Genomic DNA, 24,841 nt, shown 5'->3' on the forward strand with positions numbered 1-24,841 from the left:
GATTGAAAGCCTTTGAGATGTCAAGAGCAACTACTTGTGTTTCACCGAACCTTTCCATTGAATTAGTCAATAAATAAGTAACATAAGCCAGAATACCACCAGTGGATTGACACTGATGGAATCCATACTGGCGATCGTTGATCAGACGGAAGGTTTCTAGGTAGTTTAAGAGTTGCGGTTAATTGATTTCTCCATTACTTTAGAAAGAGTAGAAGTAATTGCAATTGGACGATAATTAGATGGGAGGGATTTGTCACCCTTTTTAGGAACTGGCTGGATATGAGCAAATTTCCAAGCAGAAGGAAAAACACATTTGGAATAAGAAAGTGAAAAAAGGCGGCAAAGAATAGGAGTAAGTTCAGGAGCACAGGTTTTGAGAACAAGTGGAGAAATACCATCAGGACCTGGAGCTTTCTCAGCTTCAAGATTCATCAAAATCCTTCTGATATCCTTTTCACGGAAGACCACAGGAGGCATTGAATGGAGTGTGTTGGGAATGGTGGAAGGTGTTTTACCAAGATCATTAATGCATGAGCTGGAAGAAAAATGGAATGATAGAAAGTCAGCTTTATCCTTGGCCGAAGTGACAACAGAACTATCTGGTTTGGACAGAGGTGGGAGCAGAGATGGGCAAAAGATGCGGTCAATAGCTTTGGCAAGAGACCAGAATGCTCAGCTACCATTAGGGCTAGAAACAAGTTTTCTACTCTTAGCCTGTTCAAACTCTAGTTTGCACTGATTAATAATATAGTTTATAAAAGATAGTTTGCACTGATTAATTGTTGCGAGCTTCGGTGTAGGCAGAAAATGAAACTGAAAAATTAGAAACAAGCCAATTACGATATGCAACATTCTTCTCTTGAACAGCCTTAGCACATTTATTGGAAAACCAAGGTTTAGATAAAGGACGAGATTTTAAAGTGGAGTGTCAGATAAAAGATTCCATTCCTGCAAGAATAATTTCACTGACACGATCTGAGCAAATGTTGACATCAGAAGTTTTGAAACAGTAATCCGACCAAGGAAAAGAAGAAAAGTCTCGCAGGTCATCCCATTTTGCATTCTTGTAATGCCAAGCACCCGAGGTTGGGAATAGCCATGAGATAAAGGTTCCATTGGAGAAGACACAATCACCAAGTTGTGATCTGAAGTGCCTAAAGGACCTCTCACTTCGACTGTGTACTTAGAAGGGTTGTTTGTGAGAAAAAGATCAAGCGTATTGGCTGTATGATTAGGATTGTCCGGTATTCTTGTAGGTAAATGAACAATCTGTGCTAGGTCATTAATAATTGCAAAAGCCTCAGGAACTCGACCTGCCGGGTCGGTGTGACTAAAAAATGGAAGCCAGCTGGAATTGTGAATATTAAAATCACCAAGGAAAATTACTTCACTGTTAGGAAAATTGGAGTGGAGAAAATTAAGTTGCAAAGAGAGGAAGTCAAAGAGTTCCAAGTGATTAGTGGAGTTGGAAGAATGGTAGAGACAACAGATGAATTTGACACAATGAGGTAGAGAGATTTTAAGCCAGAGAAGATCAAAGAGAGGAGATTCCAAATTGCCAAGTCTCTGACAGGGAATATCAGAACGGACATATGCACAAGTACCACCTTTGAGGTGAAAGGAATCATACAACGAATAATTTGGGCATCTGAGATGAGCAGTAGTTGAATCAACCAATAACTGAGATTCTGTCAGAAAAAGTACATGGGGTTTGGCAGACTGCAATTGGAAATGGACATCGTTAAGATTAGAATTGGGACCACGTATATTTGTGAAATGAATTAGGAAGTGCTTGGGAGGTTTAGATCTTTTCGCAGATAAGCTTTCTCTATTAGTTTGACAATTCATGGTGTATTCAATAGTAAGAAAAAGTGGGTGGGACATGCTGTATGAAGTAATGAAATTTTTGGATATGGCGTACACGTTGTAAGAATATACCCAGATCCTTGACATAATGCGGCCTCGACAATGCTCCCCGCATACACACTACTCGGACTCCCTCCAGTCACTATCTGGCAGAGTAGAGGTAGCAAGATTATACACTAGCTGATCCGGAAGCCTCCTAGAGAGTTACCAATAAGTTCGATCCAGTGTACTAACTAGCGGCCGGCCTGCGAACAGCATTTTAGAGCTGTACCCTCGAAATGTAAGGAATATTGGATCTCGCCACGACATTCATCATAACCTCAAAAGTTATCAATCATACTGCATGATGGAAGAGATAGGGAAGGGTTGACCGGAACTTAGCTCTAGAGACTAAACATGGGTTCCACCACTTCAAAGTGGTGGTATTTCACCGGTTGATGAGAGTCATCTACCACCTAGTACTGCCTGGTAACATAGAGGGGCGACATTCTTCCATGTGGTGTGGGCACCACACCTCGACCCCTGCTTACGTTGGTTCACACCTCAGTGGTCACCCACCATGTACTTGTTCACAGAGGTTATACCCAGGATTACTAACAGTCCCACCATTGTGAAGGTGGGACTGTTAGTAATCCTGGGAGGATTTGGCTGTCACAGACCATCAAGACTTCACCAAAATTGGGTCCACTTGACTTGAGTGTCACCCGAATATCAGTTCCATCAGCGTTTTAGACTCCCAGGTAGCAAGTACAGCTTGTCTCGCATATCGAGAGAATGTCTGTGACAACCTCAAGGACCAAAGTAATTACAAACCTTTAAGCTTGACTTCTGTTCCAGTGAAAGTAATCAAGTCAGTTGTTAAAAGAATTACTGCAGGATCATCTCAAAAGGAATGCAGTTATATGCAAATCACAGCATGAATTTGTTAAAGGAAGATATTGTTTAGCCAATACTGATTAGCTCCTATGATGAAGTAACAAAAGAATTGGATGCAAAAAAGTAATTTTGACATCTTACACTAATACAGGGGATATCCAAGATGGAGAAGTTACTTCTCAATGGCATGCAGCCGGTAATCATGTAGACAGCCTTCAAATGTTACACATCACCCCCCCCCCAGATTTTAAAACTCGTAGTCACAAAATGTAGTTTCACACTGAGTTTTAAATATATCCATTTTACTATGTTCCTTCTCATGCTTTATGTACCTTTCTCAGAATTTAGCAAATAGTAATATTGCTAGTATTATGTAATAAACGGTGTAATTTCTTATTTAATTATTAAAAGTAAATAGGAACATAGTTAAAAGAATTTTTTAATTCTGTTTCAAAAAATGCATAACTGTGGTAAGTGCTGGTCTTGAGACCTGCAATCTGCTTGCCTCCACAACCATGCGGCCTGCCACCTTCAACAGATTAACCTGTTTTGCCCTTTAGCCAAAAAAAAAAAAAAAGGTCAGACACCCCTGTGCTAAGATTTCAGCAAAGCTTTTGACATTTCCATATGAAAGATTGTTGTACAAATCAGTACTATACAGTGTGGCATTACTGGCAAGTTACTGTTATGGAAAATGGAATGTTTGAGTGGCAGTGGTTATAAATGGGCATTGCGCTTTGGACTAATAATATTAATGGGGTCTCTCAAAGTTCAGTGCTCGGTTTCCCTACTACTTTCAATATTTATTAACAGTATTGATGAAGCGTATCATGGTCTGAGTTTTCAGCTGATACAAACGTTGTCAGGTGGTTACTGACAGGAATCAAGGCATACTACTGCATCCAAAGAAAAATTTTGATTCTAGATACACAGTGCAGTTGTGCAGAACATAAGGACCTAGGAGTAATTCTACAGTTGACAATGAATTTCTCTGAGAAGGACTCAGAGAAATTCATTGACAAATTCAGAGTCAGGTTTAGTGCTCAGACTGTTTTGAAAGAGAGGAATTTTGCCAACAGGGACAAAAAGGTGATTATCCCATTGTATAAGGCTGTACCTTGAGTATTCTATACAGTTCAGAAAGCCTCACTTTAAGAATGATGTATGGATCTGTTGGAACAGGGATGCAGAGAAGAGTAACAAGATTTAGAAAATTGGTCAATGGTATAGAAGGGTACTCTTAGTGTGAAAGAGTTCACTCATGCAAATTGTTGCACTTGGAAACTAGGCAGCTGAAAGGAGACCTGATTGTACTGTTAAGCCTTTAAATGGATTAAATGGATTTTAATGGAATGCCTTTAAATTTAAATGGAATGCCTTTAATCTTAAAATTGAAAAATGCATTTTTCAATTTTAAGATTTGAAAAATAAACTAAATGCTGATGGCACCTTACTCTTTCTCAGGCAACAAATATAAGTGTACATAAACTTAAACTGAGAACGGGTATGGTTGCAGGATAAATGTGCAAAATTTTGCTTTCAGCCAGAGATTGGCTGACTATTGTAACAGACTTCCATTTAGTGTTGTCGAAGTGAGGCGTTTGAATAAAACCTTCTCTTATAACTGGAACAATTTGACCAATTATAAGAGAGGACAGAGGGATGAGTTGGTAGTTGGGTTTTTTTTTAAAGCTAATACTGTATATGATTGTTTCCTTGCATTATTTGACACTATTAATACTAATCTTTTCAATATGATGAAATAAATCAGTACCTCAGCCCATTAACATCAAACTAAGGGTGGGGGGGTTGCCATATGAATCCCTAAACTTCAGATAATTTTTTTTTTTTTTTTTATGTAAACACCAAACACGAGAGGTATTAGAACCTATAGTATTTAGTACCGTGCTTGGGTTGGAGGTTGAGAAGACGAAAGAAGATATTTGTTGACATTGGACTTGAACTTCTGTAGATTGTGATTTTCAGGAAATACATATGAAGGAAGGTTGTTCCAGAAAACCGCAGTTGAATGAATAAACGAATGAGATGAAAAGTTGGTTCTGTGAGTTTGAAGTTAAACAGCAAATGGATGTTGGCTGGTGGTGGCACACGTTCGGACTGTTTTGAAAGAGAGAGTGGGAATTATAGAAGCCAATTCAGAAGAACAGTGTTCATGGAAGTGTCTGTAGAAGAGGCATGCAGCAGAAACAGTACGTCTATGAGACAGCAAGTGGAGAGACTCTGTTAGAGATGAATCATTAATTAACCTAACTGCCCTCTTCTGAATGGAATCAAGGAACCTGAGAGAGGTTTTGGGGGCACCACCCCAGATGTGAGAACAATATTCCATGGCAGGGCAGATTTGCGATTTATACAGTGAGCAGCCGTTTGGAAGAATAGTAACGGAGAGAGCCAAAGAGAAAACCAAGTTTTTTACATGCAGAGGAAGCAATATTTGTAATGTGCTTGTGCCAAGAGAGATTAGAAGTCAGGGTAATCCCCAAAAGAGATATCATTTGGCCTAGAAATCAGAGTGTCACTAAAGATAAACATAGGAGCAGAAGAATCCTTTTTGCTAGATATAAGACAAGACTGAGTTTTAGAAGGGTTGAAATAAACTAGGTTGTCTTTGCCCCACTGGAGAATTACCTGAAGATCGGCATTTAAGGAATTGGTAGCAGATTTTCGAGAACTTGAAGCTGATTGAGCAGGGCAAGGTTTCTCAAAATGGAAAGTGGAATGCAATGTGCTATCATCGGCAAAACTATGGATAGGATTTCCAGTCAATGGTTGTTGTTGTTTGGGTTTAAAGTGCAATGGCTACTTAGGCCATATTGCACTTATGGAAGTGGTGCATACTGTCTGTGTTTGTTGATTTAGAAGCAGTTAAATACTGTTATACAATCCTATTCGTTTTAGGAAGGAGAAGAATTCTGCAAGATTTGAATTTTCATCTATGATATGGCTAAGTGACAAAGGTTCCTTTAAATTTGACAGAGAATTGAAAGACATTAGTCGAGCATTATTATATAGAGTACAGTCCAAAAGTATGTGTTTGACTGTGAGTGGTGTATGACAATGATTACACTGGGGAGGATCATTTCCTGACAAAAGAAAGAGATGGGTTAAATGAGTATGGCCGATTCTGGCTCTGGCTAAAATTACTTCTTCTTGTCTGTTTTCTATAGAGCTGGAAGCCCATAATTTTGGGAAGGATTTTATTTGGTGTAGTTTATTATGGGTTTGTGTTTGCCACTGAAGAGTCCATTGATCTTTACATATTCTTTGTATTTTCATTTTATAATCTGTGACGGGTACTAGCGAATTTGCTGGGGCTGGGCTGGATGGATTTTTGGCAGCGTCATCTGCAATTTCATTCCCTGGTATTCCGTTATGGCCTGGGATCCAGCAGAAGATAACCTTTTGCTCATGCTCTCTAAGACGTATCAACTGTGTTTTGATGAGCTTTAATAACAGGTGAGTAGGCGGAGAATTGTTTTGTAATGCTAATACGGAACCTTGCGAGTCTGTGTATATTATGCTCATTTGAATTGACATATGGAAGATATTTTCTAATGCAAGCTTGATGGCATATAATTCAGTTGTGTAGCTGCTACACGCTGTCGGAAGAGATTGAGAAATGATGGTATCAGGGAGTACCACTGCTGCACCCGATCCACTATCAGACTTCGAACCATCTGTATATATTTTTGCGAAGTCAGGATAATGTTGAGTATGTTCAATGTGTAGCTGCCGGACGGTAAAGTCTGATAGAGAGTGCTTACCCCATTGATGGAAATACTTGTCACAACATGGCATGATGACGGACCATGGAGGGTCAGGATCTATAGGATCTCGCAAGATTTTATCGAAGTGTATATCCTTCTGTTACATGTTTTAGCCTAATACCAGCAGGCCGAACTGTCTGTGGTTTGTTTCTATACAGGGTCATATACAGCGGATCATGAAGTATTGACCAATTAGGATGGGTAACCTGGCTTTGGATCTTGATTGCATAGTTTAACAGCAACATCTTTCTCCTGATATTTAGAGGAGGTTCATGGGCTTCAATATATAAACTTTGCACTGGAGATGTTCTGAAAGCACCTAATGCTGTTCTAAGAGCTGAATGTTGAATTGGATTGAGGCGAGATAAAACATTCTCCCTAGCAGAATCAAAAACAGGTGCCCCGTAGTCCAGGCGTGATCTAATCATCGTTCTGTATAGGTGAATAAGGGTGTAACGATCTGCTCCCCATGTTGTCGCTGATAAAACTCTGAGTATGTTCAGTTTCTTTTGACAGTTTGTCCGGAGCTCAACGTGTTTTTGGAAATTTAACTTGCTGTCGAAAAATAATCCTAGTAGACGAATACAATTAGCTATGGGAAGAGGATGGTTATTCAAGTGGAGCTCAGGCTCAGGATGCATATTGCGTCTGTAACAGAAGTGTATGGCAGCAGATTTCTGGCTGGACAGTCTATAACCATTTTGTGTCATCCACGTCAGGATGCGATTAATTGATATTTGTAGCTGGCGTTCAATATAATGCATGTTTTGAGAATGACAGGATATTGAGAGATCATCTGTGAAAAGTACGAATCTACAGTTTTCGGAATGAGTTCAATTATATGGTTCATTCTCATTGAAAATAAAGTGGCACTGAGAACCGACCCTTGTGGAATTCCTTCTTCTTGGGTAAAGATCTTAGAGAGGGTTCCCCGGTAACGAACTTGAAAGGATCTCCAATGAAGAAAATTTTTAATAAAGTGTGGTAAATTACCTCTCAGGCCAAGGGAATGCAGATCTTTTAAGAGGCCGAAGCGCCATGTAGTGTCAAAGGCTTTCTCAACGTCAAGACAGATCATGACGAGATGTTCCTTCTTGATAAAAGCATTTCTAATGTTTGTCTCAGTTTTGATCATGAGATCCAAAGAAGATCGATTTTTCCGGAATCCAAATTGGTTGTTTTTAATCAAGTTTTGGGACTCCAGGAACCAAGTGAGACTGCGATGTAACATTTTCTCGAGGGTTTTGCTTAGACAGCTGGTAAGGGATATCGGTCTGTAATTTTGCGGAACAGAATGATCTTTACTGGGCTTTGCAATTGGTAGTACATAAGAATGACCCCAGGAACTTGGGAAGGTATGTTCGGAAAAAATTCGATTGAAATATATGAGCAGTAAAGAGAGTGAGCTCTGATCCAAATTTCGTAGCATTACATAATATATCCCATCTGGGCCAGCAGCACTGTTTCTTGAGTTGTTAAGGGATTGTTGCAGCTCAAGCATGGTAAATGGTTTATTATAATATAAAGCGGAATTTCCAGTGAAATTTAGTCTGGATTTCTCTGTAACCGTTTTAAGTTTTTGAAATGTTTGATCATAGGCAGAAGAAGAGAACAACTGAGAAAATACGATCCCCAGTGCATTTGCTATTTCTGTAGGAGTAGTAAGCTCCTGTCCATTCCAGTTCAGTAGTGGGGTGGATAAAGTAGGGAATTTGGTGTTTAGACATTTTATTTTTCTCCAGATTAATCTGGTATCAGTATTTTTATTTACTGATGAGGCGAATTTAATCCAATTTTCTTTTTTCGCTTTACGTCTGATTAAACGGGCTTTTGCTCTAAGACGTTTATAACTAACGAGATTGGAGGTGGTTGGGTGTTTGCGGAAAAGGTTCCACGCTTTATTTTTCTCTTTTTTCGCATGATTACACTCTTCATTCCACCAGTAATTTGCTTTTCGTCTATTTCTTACTTGATATTGTGGAATGGTAGCGGATGCAGCTGTCAGAATTTAATTGGTGATGTGCTCAGTAACACTGTCGATGGGGGAGGACTGAATAATGTGGTTATCAAATGATATGTGCGTTCTGTATTTTGTCCAATCAGCTCTTGAAAATTTCCATTTAATTGAATTTTCTGTTGGGAAGGAACAAGATGTTTGAATTTTGCAGATTATCGGATAATGGTTGCTGCTATAAGGATCACTTAGAGTTATCCAGTCTATACTTGGAAAGAGGATTGGGGAACAAATGGAAATGTCTATTGCAGATGTTGAACCTGTGGGAGATGAATATACGTGGGAGTGCCAGTATTTAGTAAAGTTAAATTCAGCCTGTCTATCAACATTTCTATAAGCTTCCCTCGTCTGTCTGATATAGGGGAACCCCATATTGGGTGGTGAGCATTAAAGTCTCCTAGTATACAAATCCTAGTATATATCCTGGTAAGATGTACACTTGATATAGATGTAGGAAAGGAAAGGAAAAAACTGACTCGAGTAAATAATACAAAGGTCTTTGAAATAACAGAGGAGGAGAAAAAGCAGTATGTACTGGAACTTAAGAACAAGTTTGAGCTTCTGCAGACTGCTCAGGACCAAGATATCGACGAGGAATATTACAACTTTCTGAAAGTGATAAAGCCCAAGAAACCTATAGGGAAACAGGAATCCAAAGAAGTAAAAATTAGCCAAGAAACACTTGTCATGATGAACCAAAGACGACAAATGAAGAGCAAGAAAAACACTGACAGGGAGAAAATTGAGTATACTGAGTTATGCAAAGCCATTAGAAAGAGACTCAGAGAGGACATAAGAAGATTTAACACAAGAAAAGTAGAACAAGCATTAAGGGAAAACAAAGGATTTAAATCAGCAGCCATGAGTAGTAATACAGAAAGACAAATGATACTGAAACTGAAGAATAGCGATGGTGTACTTATAAACAGCAGAGAAGGCATAATTCAAATAGCAGAAGACTACTATAGAGAATTATACAAGGAGCGAGGGAATGATACCAGCAGTGGGGAAGATGGATTGCAAAGTAGCAACACATTCGACATACCCGATATTCTTCCTGATGAGGTAGAACATGCATTGAAGAAAATGAAGAATCGGAAAGCCCCGGGGGAAGATGAAGTTACTGTAGAGTTGTTAAAATTGGGAGGAAGAGACATAACACAAAAAATGGCAAGGCTCTTCACAAAGTGCATTAGAAAAGGTGTGATGCCTAAGCAGTGGAATAATGCAATCATAGTTTTGCTGCATAAGAAAGGAGATAAATCAGAAATTGGAAATTATAGACCAATTAGCTTGTTATCCCATATCTACAAGTTGTTCACAAGGGTCATTACTAACAGATTAGAAAGAATACTTGATGAGAATCAACCGAAAGAGCAAGCTGGCTTTAGGACAGGATTCTCAACTATGGATCACCTTCACGTAATATCACAGCTAATGGAGAAAGCAAATGAATATAAAACACCATTATGCCTGGCATTTGTGGATTATGAAAAGGCATTTGACTCCATACAGCATAAGGCAATGTTTCGGGCACTGGAAAGACAAGGCATAGATACTCCATATATTATGATTTTGAAGAAAATATATGAGAGTGCTACATCCTTTATTAGACTAGACAAAGACAGTAGCAAATTTAAAATCGAGAAAGGAGTTCGACAAGGAGACACAATATCTCCGAAGCTGCCCTTGAGGAAGCTTTCAGAAGATTAGACTGGTCGCAGAAAGGAGTCAATGTGAACGGAGAGTACCTAAACCATTTACGATTTGCAGATGACATTGTGGTCATAAGCCACGATCCCAAAGAATTAGAGGAAAATCTTAATCAGTTATGCACAGTTAGTAAGGATTTTGGACTAAAGATGAATATGGCTAAAACAAAAATAATGATGAACAAGTATGCCATGGAAAGGGAAATAATGATTGAAGGAGCAGTAATTGAAAAGGTGGAGTCATATACTCATCTGGGACAAGTTATTAGCTGTAATAATGATAAATGGCTGGAAGTCAAGAGAAGAATAAATTTTGGATGGATAGCATTCAGGAAATATAGTCACATACTGAAGAGCAATATCCCAGTTTGTCTGAAACGTAAAATAATGAACCAATGTATACTCCCCACCATGACTTATGGAAGTGAAACTTGGGCACTCACCAAAAGAATGGAAGAGAAGCTAAGAACTACACAGCGAAGAATGGAACGAATTATATTGGGAATCAGACTGTTAGATAAGAAGAGAAACACATGGATTAGGCAGCAAACTCAAGTAAAGGACATTCTTATCAAAACTAAAGAACTAAAATGGTCTTGGGCAGGACACATAGCTCGAAGACATGATGACAGATGGACTAAGAAAATAACAGAATAGTACCCAAGAGGAGCTAGAAGAAAACCTGGAAGACAAAGGCGGAGATGGATAGATGAAATTCATGAGTTTTTGAGTAGTAAATGGATGGCCAGTTCTCAAAACAGAAGGAACTGGAAAGTTGCTGGAGAGGCCTTCATCCTGCAGTGGATTGAAAATGGCTGATGATGATGATGAGTATACAAAATGGAGATGGTAACTGCAAAATAAGATCTTCGATTTCCTGAATAGTATATTGATGATTTGGCGGAAGATAGATTGAAACTAGTGTCAGTGTAATACCATTTACAACGCGAGTGGCAACAGCTTCTAAAGCGGTATGTAAATGGATGCGTCTGGAGGGGATTCTTGAATTAACGAGTATTGCTACTCCTCCATGAGCACTGTTAGGGCCAGCTCTGTCTTGTCTGAACATGGTATAATTTTTGATTTTGATTGATATCTGAGGTGTCAAATTTGTTTCCTGCAAACACATTGCAAGAGGTCTGTAGTGTTGAATTAATTCATGGACATCATCAATGTTACTGCGAAGGCCTCTATAGTTCCATTACTTGGATTTGTAAGAGGAAGATGAATCTGACTGTTTTTTATAAATGGGTTGTTTGTGACGATCTAGCTTAGGTTTTTCTTTTCTGGGAAAGTTGGGGCATGTTGAATCATTGTTATCTTCCATTTCACCATCTGCATGTAATTCAAGAAGGTCTTGGATGGTCATATCATCGGTATCCATCCTTGTTGAGGGTGGTTGATTAACCTCAACAGGATCCGATTTTTGCAGTTTTTCTGTTACTTTACCGTGGGTTATGATTTGGGTTGGAACTGAGAGAGGCGTATTCATACTTTGATCTACTGTGTTTGGCTTTGATGTAGGCTGGGTAGATAGAACTGATCGAGCCCAGTCTGCAATCGATTTATCCGGAGAGTGACACTTCCGTCTGACATGCTACTGATTGATGAGAGTGCATAGCCGCGGCATATGAGGTATTTGGCATGATTAGTTTAATTTGTTTCTTAGCTTCTTGATAGGAGACTTTATTTTCAGTTTTATATTTTTTTGCCTATTTTCCAGAGATCACATTCTTTAGAGTATGCTGGATGGCTTCCCCTGCAATTAGGACACTGCGGAGTTTGTGCTTTGCATTCTGACTGGGCATGAGTTGTGGAGCCACAGTTTGGACATGTTGAAACGCCACGGCATGCTGTCTGGGAGTGACCAAATTTCTGGCATTTGTAGCATCTTAGGGGATTTGGGATAAAGGGTCGAACACGGCAATTTAAGTAACCTGCTTTGACTGATGCTGGTAGATTCGGTGTATTGAAAGTTAGTATTATGTTACGTGTTGGGACTAAGGTACCATCTTTTCGTATCATGATTCTTTTTGCTTGAGATACATTTTGTGTCTTTAGTTCCTGTACTATTTCTTCTTCAGAAACGTTCAGTAGATCCCACTCAGTAATCACTCCCTTTGACGAATTCAGGGTGTTATGTGGAGTGACTTCTATTGGAATTCCGCTTAAAGTGGAGAGTTTTAATAGTTGTTCAGAGTGTCTTGGGAGAGAAGTCTCTATTTAAGTCACCGGACTGAAGACGTTTCACCATTTTTGGGGATGCTGCTGCATGTTCCAGGCATCGTTGTATAATGAAAGGGGAGAGCTTGCTAACAGGCTGAGCCGACAGAGAATGGATAATCAGGAAGGCTGGTGATTCCTGTCTGCCTGCATCTTTTTTCATTCTCATCGAAGTAGAGAAGTCATGGTCGGTTTCATGATTTTCATATTGAGCACTCTTGGGCTCTAGACGTGGAAATTCATTAGTTTCCATTTCTGCTCCTTTTAGCCCCGAGGGATGATTTTTCCCGCAGGTTACCGGCCCCGCCACGTGGAGGCAGGAGCGGTGCCTCCAGTGACCAAGCGATAAGAAGTTAGTGGTTAGTGTGTTAGAAAAGTAGTTATATATACAAAAGAAAGGTGTCTTTCCTTTCTTATAGGAGGCTTCCTTCTTTATTTAAAAAGAGCCAGAAATTAAATAACTTGGAAAGTAAAGCCTTTGGAAATCTTTTTGACAAATTTTCTTTAGAGAAACGCTTTGAAATTCACTTTGTAAATCGCTAGATCACTCGCTTGGCACTCGGGGCCCCAGTCAATGGAAGAAGGTCATTAATATACAAGAGGAAAAGAGTGGGGGAAAGAACTGAATCTTGGGGGACACTGGCATTAGTGGAGAAGTTAGAAGAAAGAGAGCCATCTACCATCACCCTCAGTGAGCAATCAGAGAGAAAACTGGATAACCAATTACTAAAAACAGTTGGCAAACCATAAGATGGAAGCTTGTTTAGAAGACCTTTATGCCAAACACGATCAAAATCCTTTGAGAAGTCAAGAGCAAATACTTGTGTTTCACCGAACCTTTCCATTGTATTAGTCCACAAATGGGTAACATAAGCCAGAATATCACCAGTGGATCGACACTGACGTAATCCATACTGGCAATCGTTGGTCAGATGGAAGGTTTCTAGGTACTTTAAGAGTTGGCGGTTAATTGATTTCTCCATTACTTTAGAAAGAGTAGAAGTAATTGCAATTGGACGATAATTAGATGGGAGGGATTTGTCACCCTTTTAAGGAACTGGCTGGATATGAGCAAATTTCCAAGCAGAAGAAAAACACCTTTGGAATAAGAAAGTGAAAAAAGGCGACAAAGAATAGGAGTAAATTCAGGAGCACAGGTTTTGAGAAGAAGTGGAGAAATACCATCAGGACCTGGAGCTTTCTTAGCATCAAAATCATTCTGATGGAAGACCACAGGAGGTAATGAATGGAGCGTGTTTGGAATGGTGGGAGGTGTTTTACCAAGATCATTAATACATGAGTTGGAAGAAAAATGGGATGCTAGCAGGTCAGCTTTATCCTTGGCTGAAGTGACAACAGAACCATCTGGTTTGGACAGAGGTGGGAGCAGAGATGGGCAAAAGTTGCAGCCAATAGCTTTGGCAAGAGACCAGAATGCTTGGCTACCATTAGGGCAAGAAGTTTTCTACTCTTAGCCTGTTCAAACTCTAGTTTGAACTGATTAATAACTGCTTTACAATTGTTGTGAGCTTTTGTGTAGGCAGAAAATGAAACTGAATAATTAGAAACAAACCAATTATGATATGCAACATTCTTCTCTTGAACAGCCTTAGCACATTTATTGGAAAACCAAGGTTTAGATAAAGGATGAGATTTTAAAGTGGAGTATCGGATAAAGGATTCCATTCCTGCAAAAATAATTTTACTGACAAGATCTGAGCAAACGTTGACATCAGAAGTTTTGAAACAGTAATCTGACCATGGAAAAGAAGTCTCGCAGGTCATCCCATTTTGCATTCTTGTAATGCCAAACAACACGAGGTTGGGAATAGCCATGAGATAAAGGCTCCATTGGAGAAGAGACAATCACTAATTTGTGATCTGAAGTGCCTAAAGGACTTTGCACTTCGACTGTGTACTTAGAAGGGTTGTTTGTGAGAAAAAGATCAAGCTTGTCGGCTGTATGATTAGGATTGTCCGGTATTCTTGTAGGTAAATGAACAATCTGTGCAAAGTCATTAGTAATAGCAAAAGCCTGAGCATCTCGACCAGCTGGGTCGGTGTGACTAGAAAACAGAAGCCAGCTGGAGTTGTGAACATTAAAATCACCAATGAAAATTACCTCACTGTTAGGAAAGTTGGACTGGAGAAAGTCAAGTTGCAAAGAGAGGAAGTCAAAGAGCTCCAAGTGATTAGTGGAGTTGGGAGAATGGTAGAGACAACAGATGAATTTGACACAATGAGGTAGAGGGATTTTAAGCCAGAGAAGATCAAAGAGAGGAGATTCCAAATTGCCAAGTCTCTGACAGGGACTTGGCGTATATATAAAGTGTATTGTCTATTATATTTGCATAACTTCCACGAATAAGTCTTCCTATTCTTTACCTAAATATCACAACCAAGACTTTGAAATAACAATAATTATGCAATTGTCTCATCAACCGTACTTCTAATTCACAGCTGAATGATACAGATATAAAGGAGATTAAAATAAATCAAATTTAAAATTAGTCAATTTTAGGCCATAAGCTAACACAGACTGTTGAAATTTTAAGATTTGAAAAATAAACTAAATTTTTTTCACTCTTGCACCCCTTCAGAATTTAATTAGAAATAAGTTAATTTTGACAATAAGATTTTAAAATCTTACTTATATCAGTGATAACCAAGCTACTGTTAAAAAGGATTTATATGTAGTTAGAAACTAAATAATTTACCCTGTTTTAAACTTCCTTGAAGATATTCTTTTTGCTGCTGTACTCTTTTCGAGAGTATGATGATCAAGTGTACATTCTTGATTTGCTGGAGATTTTTCATGTGATTTTTCAGTGCACTGTTGTGCATATTCAAATTTGGAATCCTTAAGTGGCTCACCAAGTTTACTGTTTAATATTTCATCACTGCCATCATTATCATCATCATCACAAATTCTTTTTTTTCGCTTAGTGAATGTTTCCATGCTGAACTTTGGAAGTGCTGCTATTTGTTCCTCTAAATCAAATATCCTAAAAAAATCAAACACTGTAAAAATCCAAAAAAGAATAAAAAAAAGGAAACATGATCAAGTAGAATATCTGGATGTCAACACCTGAGGTTATTAATGTCACTTAGTACATCAAACAAGAACAGTTAAAGTATGAAACAAATTCTAAAGATAAGATTATTCTGTAATATTTACTGGGAAAGATTTTGAAGCAGTTTTGCTTTATGAATTCCACTAAGATGAAAAATATCACTACAACTGCCCCCCACAGAGTCTGAATAATAAATGGGGTCCACAAAAGTATTTCATTACATTGTATATGCATTAAATTATGAAAATCTGTCAAAATAATTTCAAAATTGTTACCAATAACTGCAAAAAAAAAAAAAAAAAAAAAAAAAAAAAAAATGATCTGCTATGAGTACAGCAAAAAACAAGCTGCTATATCAAATAATTATCTGAACAGAATTGTGGAAAATTGTTTTATTCGTGATGACTACATGAACAAAATAAAGGTACATCTAATAAACATTTGCTAGGAGAAGTTGTTAAAATGGATATGGAAAGAAATCTGCACATGGGTTAAAGGATGCACACTAAAACAAAACTTAGACTTCTATAAGTAATAAACAACTCACAAATTCTCATTATGCAGAGGCAGAAAAAAAAAAAAGGTCAAGAAATTGTATGATTAAGCTATAGTTCAACATCAAGGAACTAATTCTTTTAACAAAAACCAACGAAAACAATAAATAAAATGACCTGGGACAGTAGTGTTTAGATTTTTAGCCCTTGTTTAAATCCACTGCACTTGACTATATGAACTTAAAATTTTATACAAACTAATGGGGGGGGGGATATCAAGAAAACTGTATGATTAAGTTATAGTTCAACCAAGGAACTAATGCTTATAAAAAAAAAAAAAAAAAAACCACACAACAAAAACAAATAAAATAACTCAGGACAGCAGTTTTTTAAATTTTTGGCCCCTTAATGAAATCTATCCATTGTACTTTACTGTATAAAGTTAAAACCTTATACAAACTTTATTGTAATCAGAGACACTATCCAAACTTTCACATAAGAGCAATTAAGCATATGGGAAAAATCTACATTTACAATCTGGTAAACCACCTTGAGATTATATAAATTGCCTAGTCTGAAAAATAACTTGATTCTGTGTAGTGTTTAATTAACCTAAATGGAGGTAGTAAGATAAGGAAGAAGTAACTTTTTTCTAATTGGAAAAAGTTACTTCACTAAACTACACCAACTGATGATTTTTTTATCAAAAAAGTCATCAGTGTAGTTTACGTGTTAATCATTAACAGTGAGTGTAATTCTTTCATTGCACAAGTGGGTGCAAGGGGGATCATGTCACTTCCCAAAATTTAAATACCCACAGTGTACACTTTTTTATCAAAAAAAGTCAACAGTTAGTGTAGTTTACGTGTTAATCATTAACAGCGAGTGTAATTCTTTCATTGCACAAGTGGGTGCAAGGGGGATCATGTCACTTCCCAAAATTTAAATACCCACAGTGTACACTTTTTTATCAAAAAAAGTCAACAGTTAGTGTAGTTTACGTGTTAATCATTAACAGCGAGTGTAATTCTTTCATTGCACAAGTGGGTGCAAGGGGGATCATGTCACTTCCCAAAATTTAAATACCCACAGTGCCTACAATATTACATGGACTCGAATGGCAAAATATTTTCATATTACTAGGAGCTATTTTTTAAAAAAAATGATTTTTTAACTAAAGTGATTAAGAAACTGTATTGTTCAGGAATTGTATAAGCTTTTTGAATATGCAATATCATATTAATATCAACAATAGTAATTTTTTTAAATTAAATTTTAAAAATACAATTCTGAACATTTATGATGCAATAGTATGTAAATATTTTTCATTCAGTTTTTCAGATAATGTCACCAGTACTGGCCCCATTAGGTACAAAATTTCAAGTTCATAATTGCAACACTTATTTTTAAACATATTTTTGTAAAATAATCCCATTTTTATTTTTTTATTAAAATTCAAAGGACACTCTTTCTAATAAATAATTATAAAATCTAATAATTTTGTAAATTATTAGATTTTCTGGGGGTTTAACTGGCACAACGGCAATTAAGGGTTAAATTGTGTTTGATTTCACAGTTCTGTGGATTTATCTGTAACACAGATAAATCCACATAACAAAGAAAAACAGCAAAGACTTCTATGCATATATTAACAGTAGAAGGAAGGGAATCACATTGGGCCACGTGAATGTGTATGGGTTGATGAGGCCGCTCAGGTTGCAGACAAATTGAATAGGTATTTTACATCTACATTCACACATGAGGAATTCTTTAGGGAATGCCAGGAGTTTATCAAACTCTAATGTGGAGCTAAATGACTTTGTGATAACTGAAAGGAAAGTGGAGGAGAAATCATTGAGGATGGATATAAAAAAGGCACCTGGGAGAGATGGAATCTATCCAATTATGTTAAGGGAGACAACAAAGGAGGTAAGCAAACCTTTAACCAAAATTATGAGAGCATCTCTGGATTCAGGGGAGGTCCCTATTGACTGGAAAAAGTGTCAATATATTCCCAATTTATAAAGGGGGATCAAAAGGCAACATGAGTAATTAGAGACCTGTTAGCTTAACATCTGTTCCAGGGAAAATAATGGAATCACTGGTTAAAGAAGTAATGCAGGACCATTTGGACAGACATGCAATTATACTGCAATCACAGCATAGATTTGTCAGGGGGGGGGGGCCTGGTCTAACCAATATGATAGGTTACTATGGTGCAGTGACCAGGGAACTGGATGCAAAAAATAATTTTGATATCATATACTTAGATTTCAGAAAGGCTTTTTATTGCAGATAAAAGACTGCTGTACAAACTGGAGCAATGTGGCATTCAGGGCAGTTACTGCTATGGAAAAAAGGGATGGTTAAGTGGAAGAAGACAGAGTCATTATCAATGGGCACTGCTCTTCATGGACTAATGTTATTAGTGGAATTCCTCAGGATTCAGTGCTAGGTCCATTGTTGTTTTCAATATTTATCAATGATATTGATAAAAGACAGCCTATTCTATTGATGAAGTATGGTGAAGTCACCTTCATGATTCTGAAACCATTCCAGAACAATCAATACCTTTTGTGGCACAGCACATTATCCTGCTAGAAGTAACTACTAGCAATGGATGATGCAAGCATGAAAGGATGCACCTGGTTGGTAATGTTGTGGCATTCAGATATAGATCCACTGGTATTAGGGAACCTAACATGCTGTTCCATTAACTAAACACCATCACACTTCACCACAACCTTGCAGTATTGACAGCTGGCATGATGGGTCCAGTAATTCATACTGCCATTACCACACTCTACTCTTGCCTTCAGTACAGATAACTGTAACAGGAATTTATTGGACAGAGTAACCTTTTTCCACTCCTCAGACAGCCAGTATTGGTTTTCCCACTTACTGCATTTGTAGATGTTTATTTTTGGCTGAGAAAAGTGAAACTCAGTGAAGACATCTGCTGCTACACTTACTGTGGAAGGGTCTGATGCATTGTGTATTCTAATGTGCTCCTTTGTACACTTGCTGTACTATATAAATCTTTGAACCTTCTGCTAGCCTCTCGTATCAACAAGCCATCTTCACAAGGATTACCAAACTTTTTCCTTATGAGCATCATTTCTGTTCATTGCAACAATAACTATAGTTCAATGAACAGAAAGAACAGAGTACACTACTTGGACAGACGTATCTGAAATATAATATACAGAAAATCTGATGGCACAGTATTGTACCATTGCCATGCCACAGAAAATAGCTGTGTGTTTTCTGGTGACACACGTGCATAGAGCTATCAATGCCTATTCTAGATGCTGTTTTGTGTATAAACATCCCAGCAGGGTGGCAGCATCCATGAAATTTACAACAGCAAGTTTGATGACTACTATCATACTGTTGACATTAGCATTAGCATTAGTAGAGGCATTTGATGCAAGAAAGCAAGCTTATGCAGCATCAGCCAAAAAAAAAAAAAAAAACCCACTTCCACTTCACCCCTCTGTTCATTCAAAATACCTGTCCAGCTGAGCCTTAAACTTATTTAGGCTATCAACCTCCACCACAAGGGATGGAAGTCTGTTCCACCAACCAACCAACCACCCGCTGGCTAAAGGCAAATTTCCGCACGTCTATCCTACATCTGTCTTTCCTCAATTTGAATTTATGCCCTCTCAGGTGATTTTTCTGAGCTAGAGGAAGAATCCCATCAGCTTTGAGCATGCTCAAACCATTCAAGGCTTTATACACCTCTATCAGATCACCTCGCTGGTGCCTAGTCTCCAGACACTGTAATTTGCAAAACTTAAGCCTTTCTTCGTAAGAGCACCCCTTTGTTCCATTCACTAATCTTGTTGCCCTTCTCTGTACTCGTTCCAGCAGCTCTACATCCTTCTTGAAATGAGGCCTCCAGACCTGTATACAGTACTCTAGGTGTGGCCTGACCATTGCCTTATACAATGGAATAATCACCTCCTTATCCCTGCTGGAAAAATTCCTGTATATCACTGACAATACTCCATGAGCTACTCTTGCAGCCCGTCTGCACTGCTCAGAGAACTTCATATCTGCCTGCACAACCACCCCCAAGTCCCTTTCATTCTCTACCACTGTCAGTGTAGTACTACAGAGTTGATACGTTGCTCTGGGGTTGCTGTTTCCCATGTATAGTACTTTGCATTTGTCAATGTTAAACTTCATTTGCCACCTCTCAGCCCATCTGCTCAACCTTTCCAGATCCTGTTGCAGCAGCATAGTGTCAGTAGTGTCCTTGACAACCCTGCCAACCTTTGTATCGTCTGCAAACTTGGACATTAAGCTTGATATACCATCATCAATATCATTTATAAATACAGAAAACAATAATGGACCCAACACTGAGCCCTGAGGGATTCCACTAATAACATTAGTCCACGATGAGCAGTGTCCATTGATTACCACTCTCTGTCTTCTCCCCCTCAACCACAGCTTTATCCATAGCAGCAATTTGCCTCCAATGTCACACTGCTCCAATTTGTGTAGCAGTCTTCCATGTGCAACAGTATCAAAAGCCTTTCTAAGATCCAAGTATATAATATCAAAGTTATTCCCTGCATCCAGTTCTTTTGTGACTGCATCATAGTATCCAATCAAGTTGGTCAGGCAAGACATCCCCTTAACAAAACCATGCTGTGTCTGAGCTATAACTGAAGTCTTGTCTAAATGATCCTGCAGTGCTTCTTTAACAAGTGCCTCCATTAATTTTCCTGGAACAGAAGTTAAGCTCACAGGTCTATAATTACTTGTGTCAGCCTTTGATCCTCCTTTGTGAATTGGGGTCACATTTGCACATTTCCAGTCTATGGGTACCTCCCCTGAGTCCAAGGAAGCTCTCATAATTATGGCTAAGGGTTTGCTTACTTCCTTTGCTGCCTCCTTTAATATAACTGGATAGATCCCATCCACCCCGGGTGCCTTTCTTGTGTTTATCTTCAACAGTTTCTCCTCCACTTTACTCCCAGTTATTTCAAGATTATCTAGCTTACTGCCAGAGTTGAATACACCTCTGGCATTACCCTCGCTGAATAACTCCTCATGAGTGAATGTCAATGCAAAATATTCATTTAGTTTGTTAGCTACCTGAGCAGGATCATCAACAGTTGACCCATCAATATCAAGTGGACCAATCTGATTCATCCCCTTCCTTCTAGAGTTTACATAAGTAAAGAACTCTTTGCTGTTTTTCTTTGCATCCCTTGCCAAGGATTTCTCATAATCTGCCTTCGCCTGCCTAACCTCCTTTGTAACTTGGTTGCATATCAACTTGTATCTATCATAGGCTTCTGTGTCATGTGTTAATTTGTAAGTATCCCATGCATTTTTCTTCTCTGCCATATGCCTGATTAGTTCATCTGACATCCATTTTGGCCTAAACCTTGAACAATATTTCTTAGTTGGTATGCAAAGCCTAGTAGCTTCCAAGATAAGTTCTTTGAATGCTTCTCATTTTGAATTTGCTGTTGGTAACATCATCAGTTGGTCCCACTGTATAGAATTTAAATACTGTCTCAGTCCATCGTAGTCGCCTTTACGGAAGCAATAACCCTTCCCTTTACCCCTAATGGTAGTTACCTCTTTGAGTAAATCCCACTTCAGCACACTGTGATCACTGCCACCTAGTGGTTCATTTATCTGCAGATTCTTAATGCATGAAGAATCACTGCTGATAATCAAATCAAGAGTATTACTCCCTCTAGTTGCCTCCCGAACACGCTGATGTAGAAAACAATCATCCAATAAATCCACAAAAGCCCTGCTAGTGTGTGAGTAACCAGCCCCCAAATTCCAGTCAATATCTGGGAAATTAAAATCTCCCATTATAAGACTCTCTGATTTACTGGCCCACTCTATTTCCCTGTACAGTTCCTTATTATACTCATCAGAGTCATTAGGCCTATAGCACACTCCTAATCTCAATTTTGATCTCCCAATGCTTACGTCACACCAAACTGACTCAACACTGCACTGTCCAGTGATGTCGACTGGCTTCACTTCCTTGGTTTTTATGTGTTTCTTAACTAATAGCATAACCCCTCCCCCCTTCCTATCCTGTCTTTCCTTTCTGTAGACGTTATACTCCCCAAATTGCAGTTCTGCATCCCTTATATCTGTGTGACACGACGTCTCTGATATCCCAACAATATCTGCCTTTGATGTGCTCTACTGTGCTCAGTCACTTAGGACACATTGTTGGCCCAGTCTGTTGCTGAATTCCACAAACCCATTGACACTGGCCCTCAGTAATTGACTATGTGCTTTATATAGTCTAATTTGGGCAGCTGCCAGTGTTTCTGATGAAGTGATTATTTCCTTGGGCAATGGAAGTGCAAGTAACTTGTCACTCAGTATAAAAGGAATTGAGCTATATTACTTATCTGATTTGTTTCAAAATAGGTTGGAGAGAGAGAGAGAGAGAGAGAGAGAGAGAGAGAGAGAGAGAGAGAGACATTTATGCTCAAAAGTACTCATTGAGTCAATATATATGAAGTGTAATTTCAGAAATGACTTAATAAGCATGTTAAAACTGAACTTGCTTATAAAGCAAGTTCAATTTAACTAACTACTCTAATACTATCGATTTAGTGCCACTGAAGTACAATTCTGCAGTTTTTCCAAGAAAATGTCCTTTTCAGCAAAACTTCGATACTTGGGAATAGAAAGAAGTTGGAATTAGGGCTTACAAAACCGAGATCCCGGTAATTTTTTTTCCGGCATTCAAATGTATTGAAAGAAAAATAATGGTTTTTCGGTACTAATCTAAAAATTAACTGTTTATGATTCAATCACATAAAGGTGATTTTAAAATCACAAAAAAAAAAAAATAAATAAATAAAAAATATTTACAAAAGTATACTGCAGCAGAATTTGGCAAATAAATTGTCATGCAATTAGATCCCAAAGCTCATTGGAACAGTCCATGATTTAAAACTATTTTGAGTTGAGATATTGTGTGCAGAAAGCTTTAATTGATTTAGATTCAAGTATTTATTTTTGTGAGGATGAATTTATTTATTATCTGTGGCTATATCTAAATTAATGCCTATAAAGTTAGTGGTACATATGCTATGCTGCAAAGAAGCAAATCTTTTAACTGCAGACACTAACATAAAATTTATGATGAAAACCCTTGGCAATCAAAATTCTGAAATAGCTAGGGAATTGGATACAGCATTGAAACTCTGTATTTCACAGATGCATACACATTTATAAAGGTTCTTCAGTATTTGCAAAGTGGGATACAATATGACAGCAAATTAATTAGTAATGGCTATATATGATGTGAAAAAGCCCAAGGTTTATGCTGCACCAGCAAAAAAAAAAAGAGACAACCTATGCATTTCCCTCTTCCTGTAGGTAACTATCCAGCCGACCTTCGAATTTCCCCAAACTGTCAGCCTCAACCACTGATGCAGGTAACTTATTTCAGTAGTAACTTGCTGGTTAAAATAAAACTTCCTGAAATCCTGTATAAACTTCTCTTGCTCCCCATCGTAACTTGAATTTATGGCCCCTAGTTCTAGAACCATTTATAACTGTGAAAATTTCATCTCCATTCACTTTACTTTTGCCAATTAGAGACTAAATACCTCAATCAAGTCTCCTCTAAGGTGGCTAGTTTCCAAGCCATGCAACCCACATATTCAAAGTCTTTCCTCATACGGAGACCCTTTTGCCGATCTTACTAGGCAAGTTACCCCATCTTTGAACCCTTTCAAGAAGCTTTGTCTCCATACTTGAACACAGTATTTCAAGTGTTAACTAACTTTATAGGCAGTATTTCCTTATACGGAGACCCTTTCGCCGATTTTACCAGGCATGTTACCCCATCTTTGGACCCTTTCAAGAAGCTTTGTCTCCATACTTGAACGCAGTATTTCAAGTGTCATCTAACAATAGCTTTATACACCGAGTGATCACTGAATTATGACCACCCCCTATGAAAACTCAATGCAACCCGCTGACCACGTGAGATACGAGAGTGCGGAGTTAGTCGACCTACGTAGCATAGATAAGGTATCAGTGGTTCAGTAAGTAGTAAAATTCTGAGTGTGATGGGTAAAAGGAAGGATTTATAGGATTTTGATAAAGGACAGATTGCGGGTGCTCGAAGAGCTGGTGCCTCGATTTCCCAAATGGCTCAAACTGGTGGGGTCTTCGAAAGCTGCCATGGTTAAAGAGTACCAGGTCTGGTGTCAAAATGGTCAAACAACGACCCGACAGCAAAACTGTAAAGGTCAGTGAAAGGTTGATGTCAGAGGTGAGTGCCGGGTCCAACGGCTCGTACAGGCGAACAGGTGCAGCACTGTTGAAGAGTTGACTACCCAATACAACATGGGCCAATCAATCACGGTCATGCCAGAACAATATCTGGCATGACCATGCGTTTACACACGCTTGAACATATGGGCTATACCAGCAGATGACCCCTATGGCATCCTCTCCTAACCAAGGTTCATCGGCGTAAAAGACTTGCCTGGTGTAAAGAGCATGCAAGTTGGACATTAGAACACTGGAAAGTGTGCTGGTCGGATGAGTCACATTATTTACTCCACACTGTGGATGGTCGTATACGGATTTGATGTCAACAACATGAGGCTCTTGATCCATCATGCATGGTATCAAAAGTGCAGGCCGGTGGAGGCAGTTGTATGGTGTAGGGCATGTTTCACTGGCAGGAACTTGGACCCCTGGTGCATGTGGAACAATGTATCAGTGGTCTCCGCTATCATCAACTGCTTGCTGACTGTGTACACCCCGCTAT

The 24,841-nt window shown here is 38.5% G+C and overlaps 1 protein-coding gene across 1 annotated transcript in view; it reads right to left on the reverse strand.

Moving 5' to 3' along the window:
• Positions 1 to 24,841, reverse strand: part of LOC150084531 (uncharacterized) — a 228,006-nt gene that overhangs the window by 41,935 nt on the left and 161,230 nt on the right. The window contains exon 6 of the mRNA XM_090376275.1: positions 15,197 to 15,484. Within this exon, the coding sequence (XP_090232401.1) occupies positions 15,197 to 15,484 (288 nt within the window). The remainder of the gene's footprint in view (positions 1 to 15,196; positions 15,485 to 24,841) is intronic.

This window comes from Mastigoproctus giganteus, chromosome 6 (assembly GCF_048544385.1).
Source record: "Mastigoproctus giganteus isolate SK-2022 chromosome 6, ASM4854438v1, whole genome shotgun sequence".
NCBI classification, from domain to species: domain Eukaryota; kingdom Metazoa; phylum Arthropoda; class Arachnida; order Uropygi; family Thelyphonidae; genus Mastigoproctus; species Mastigoproctus giganteus.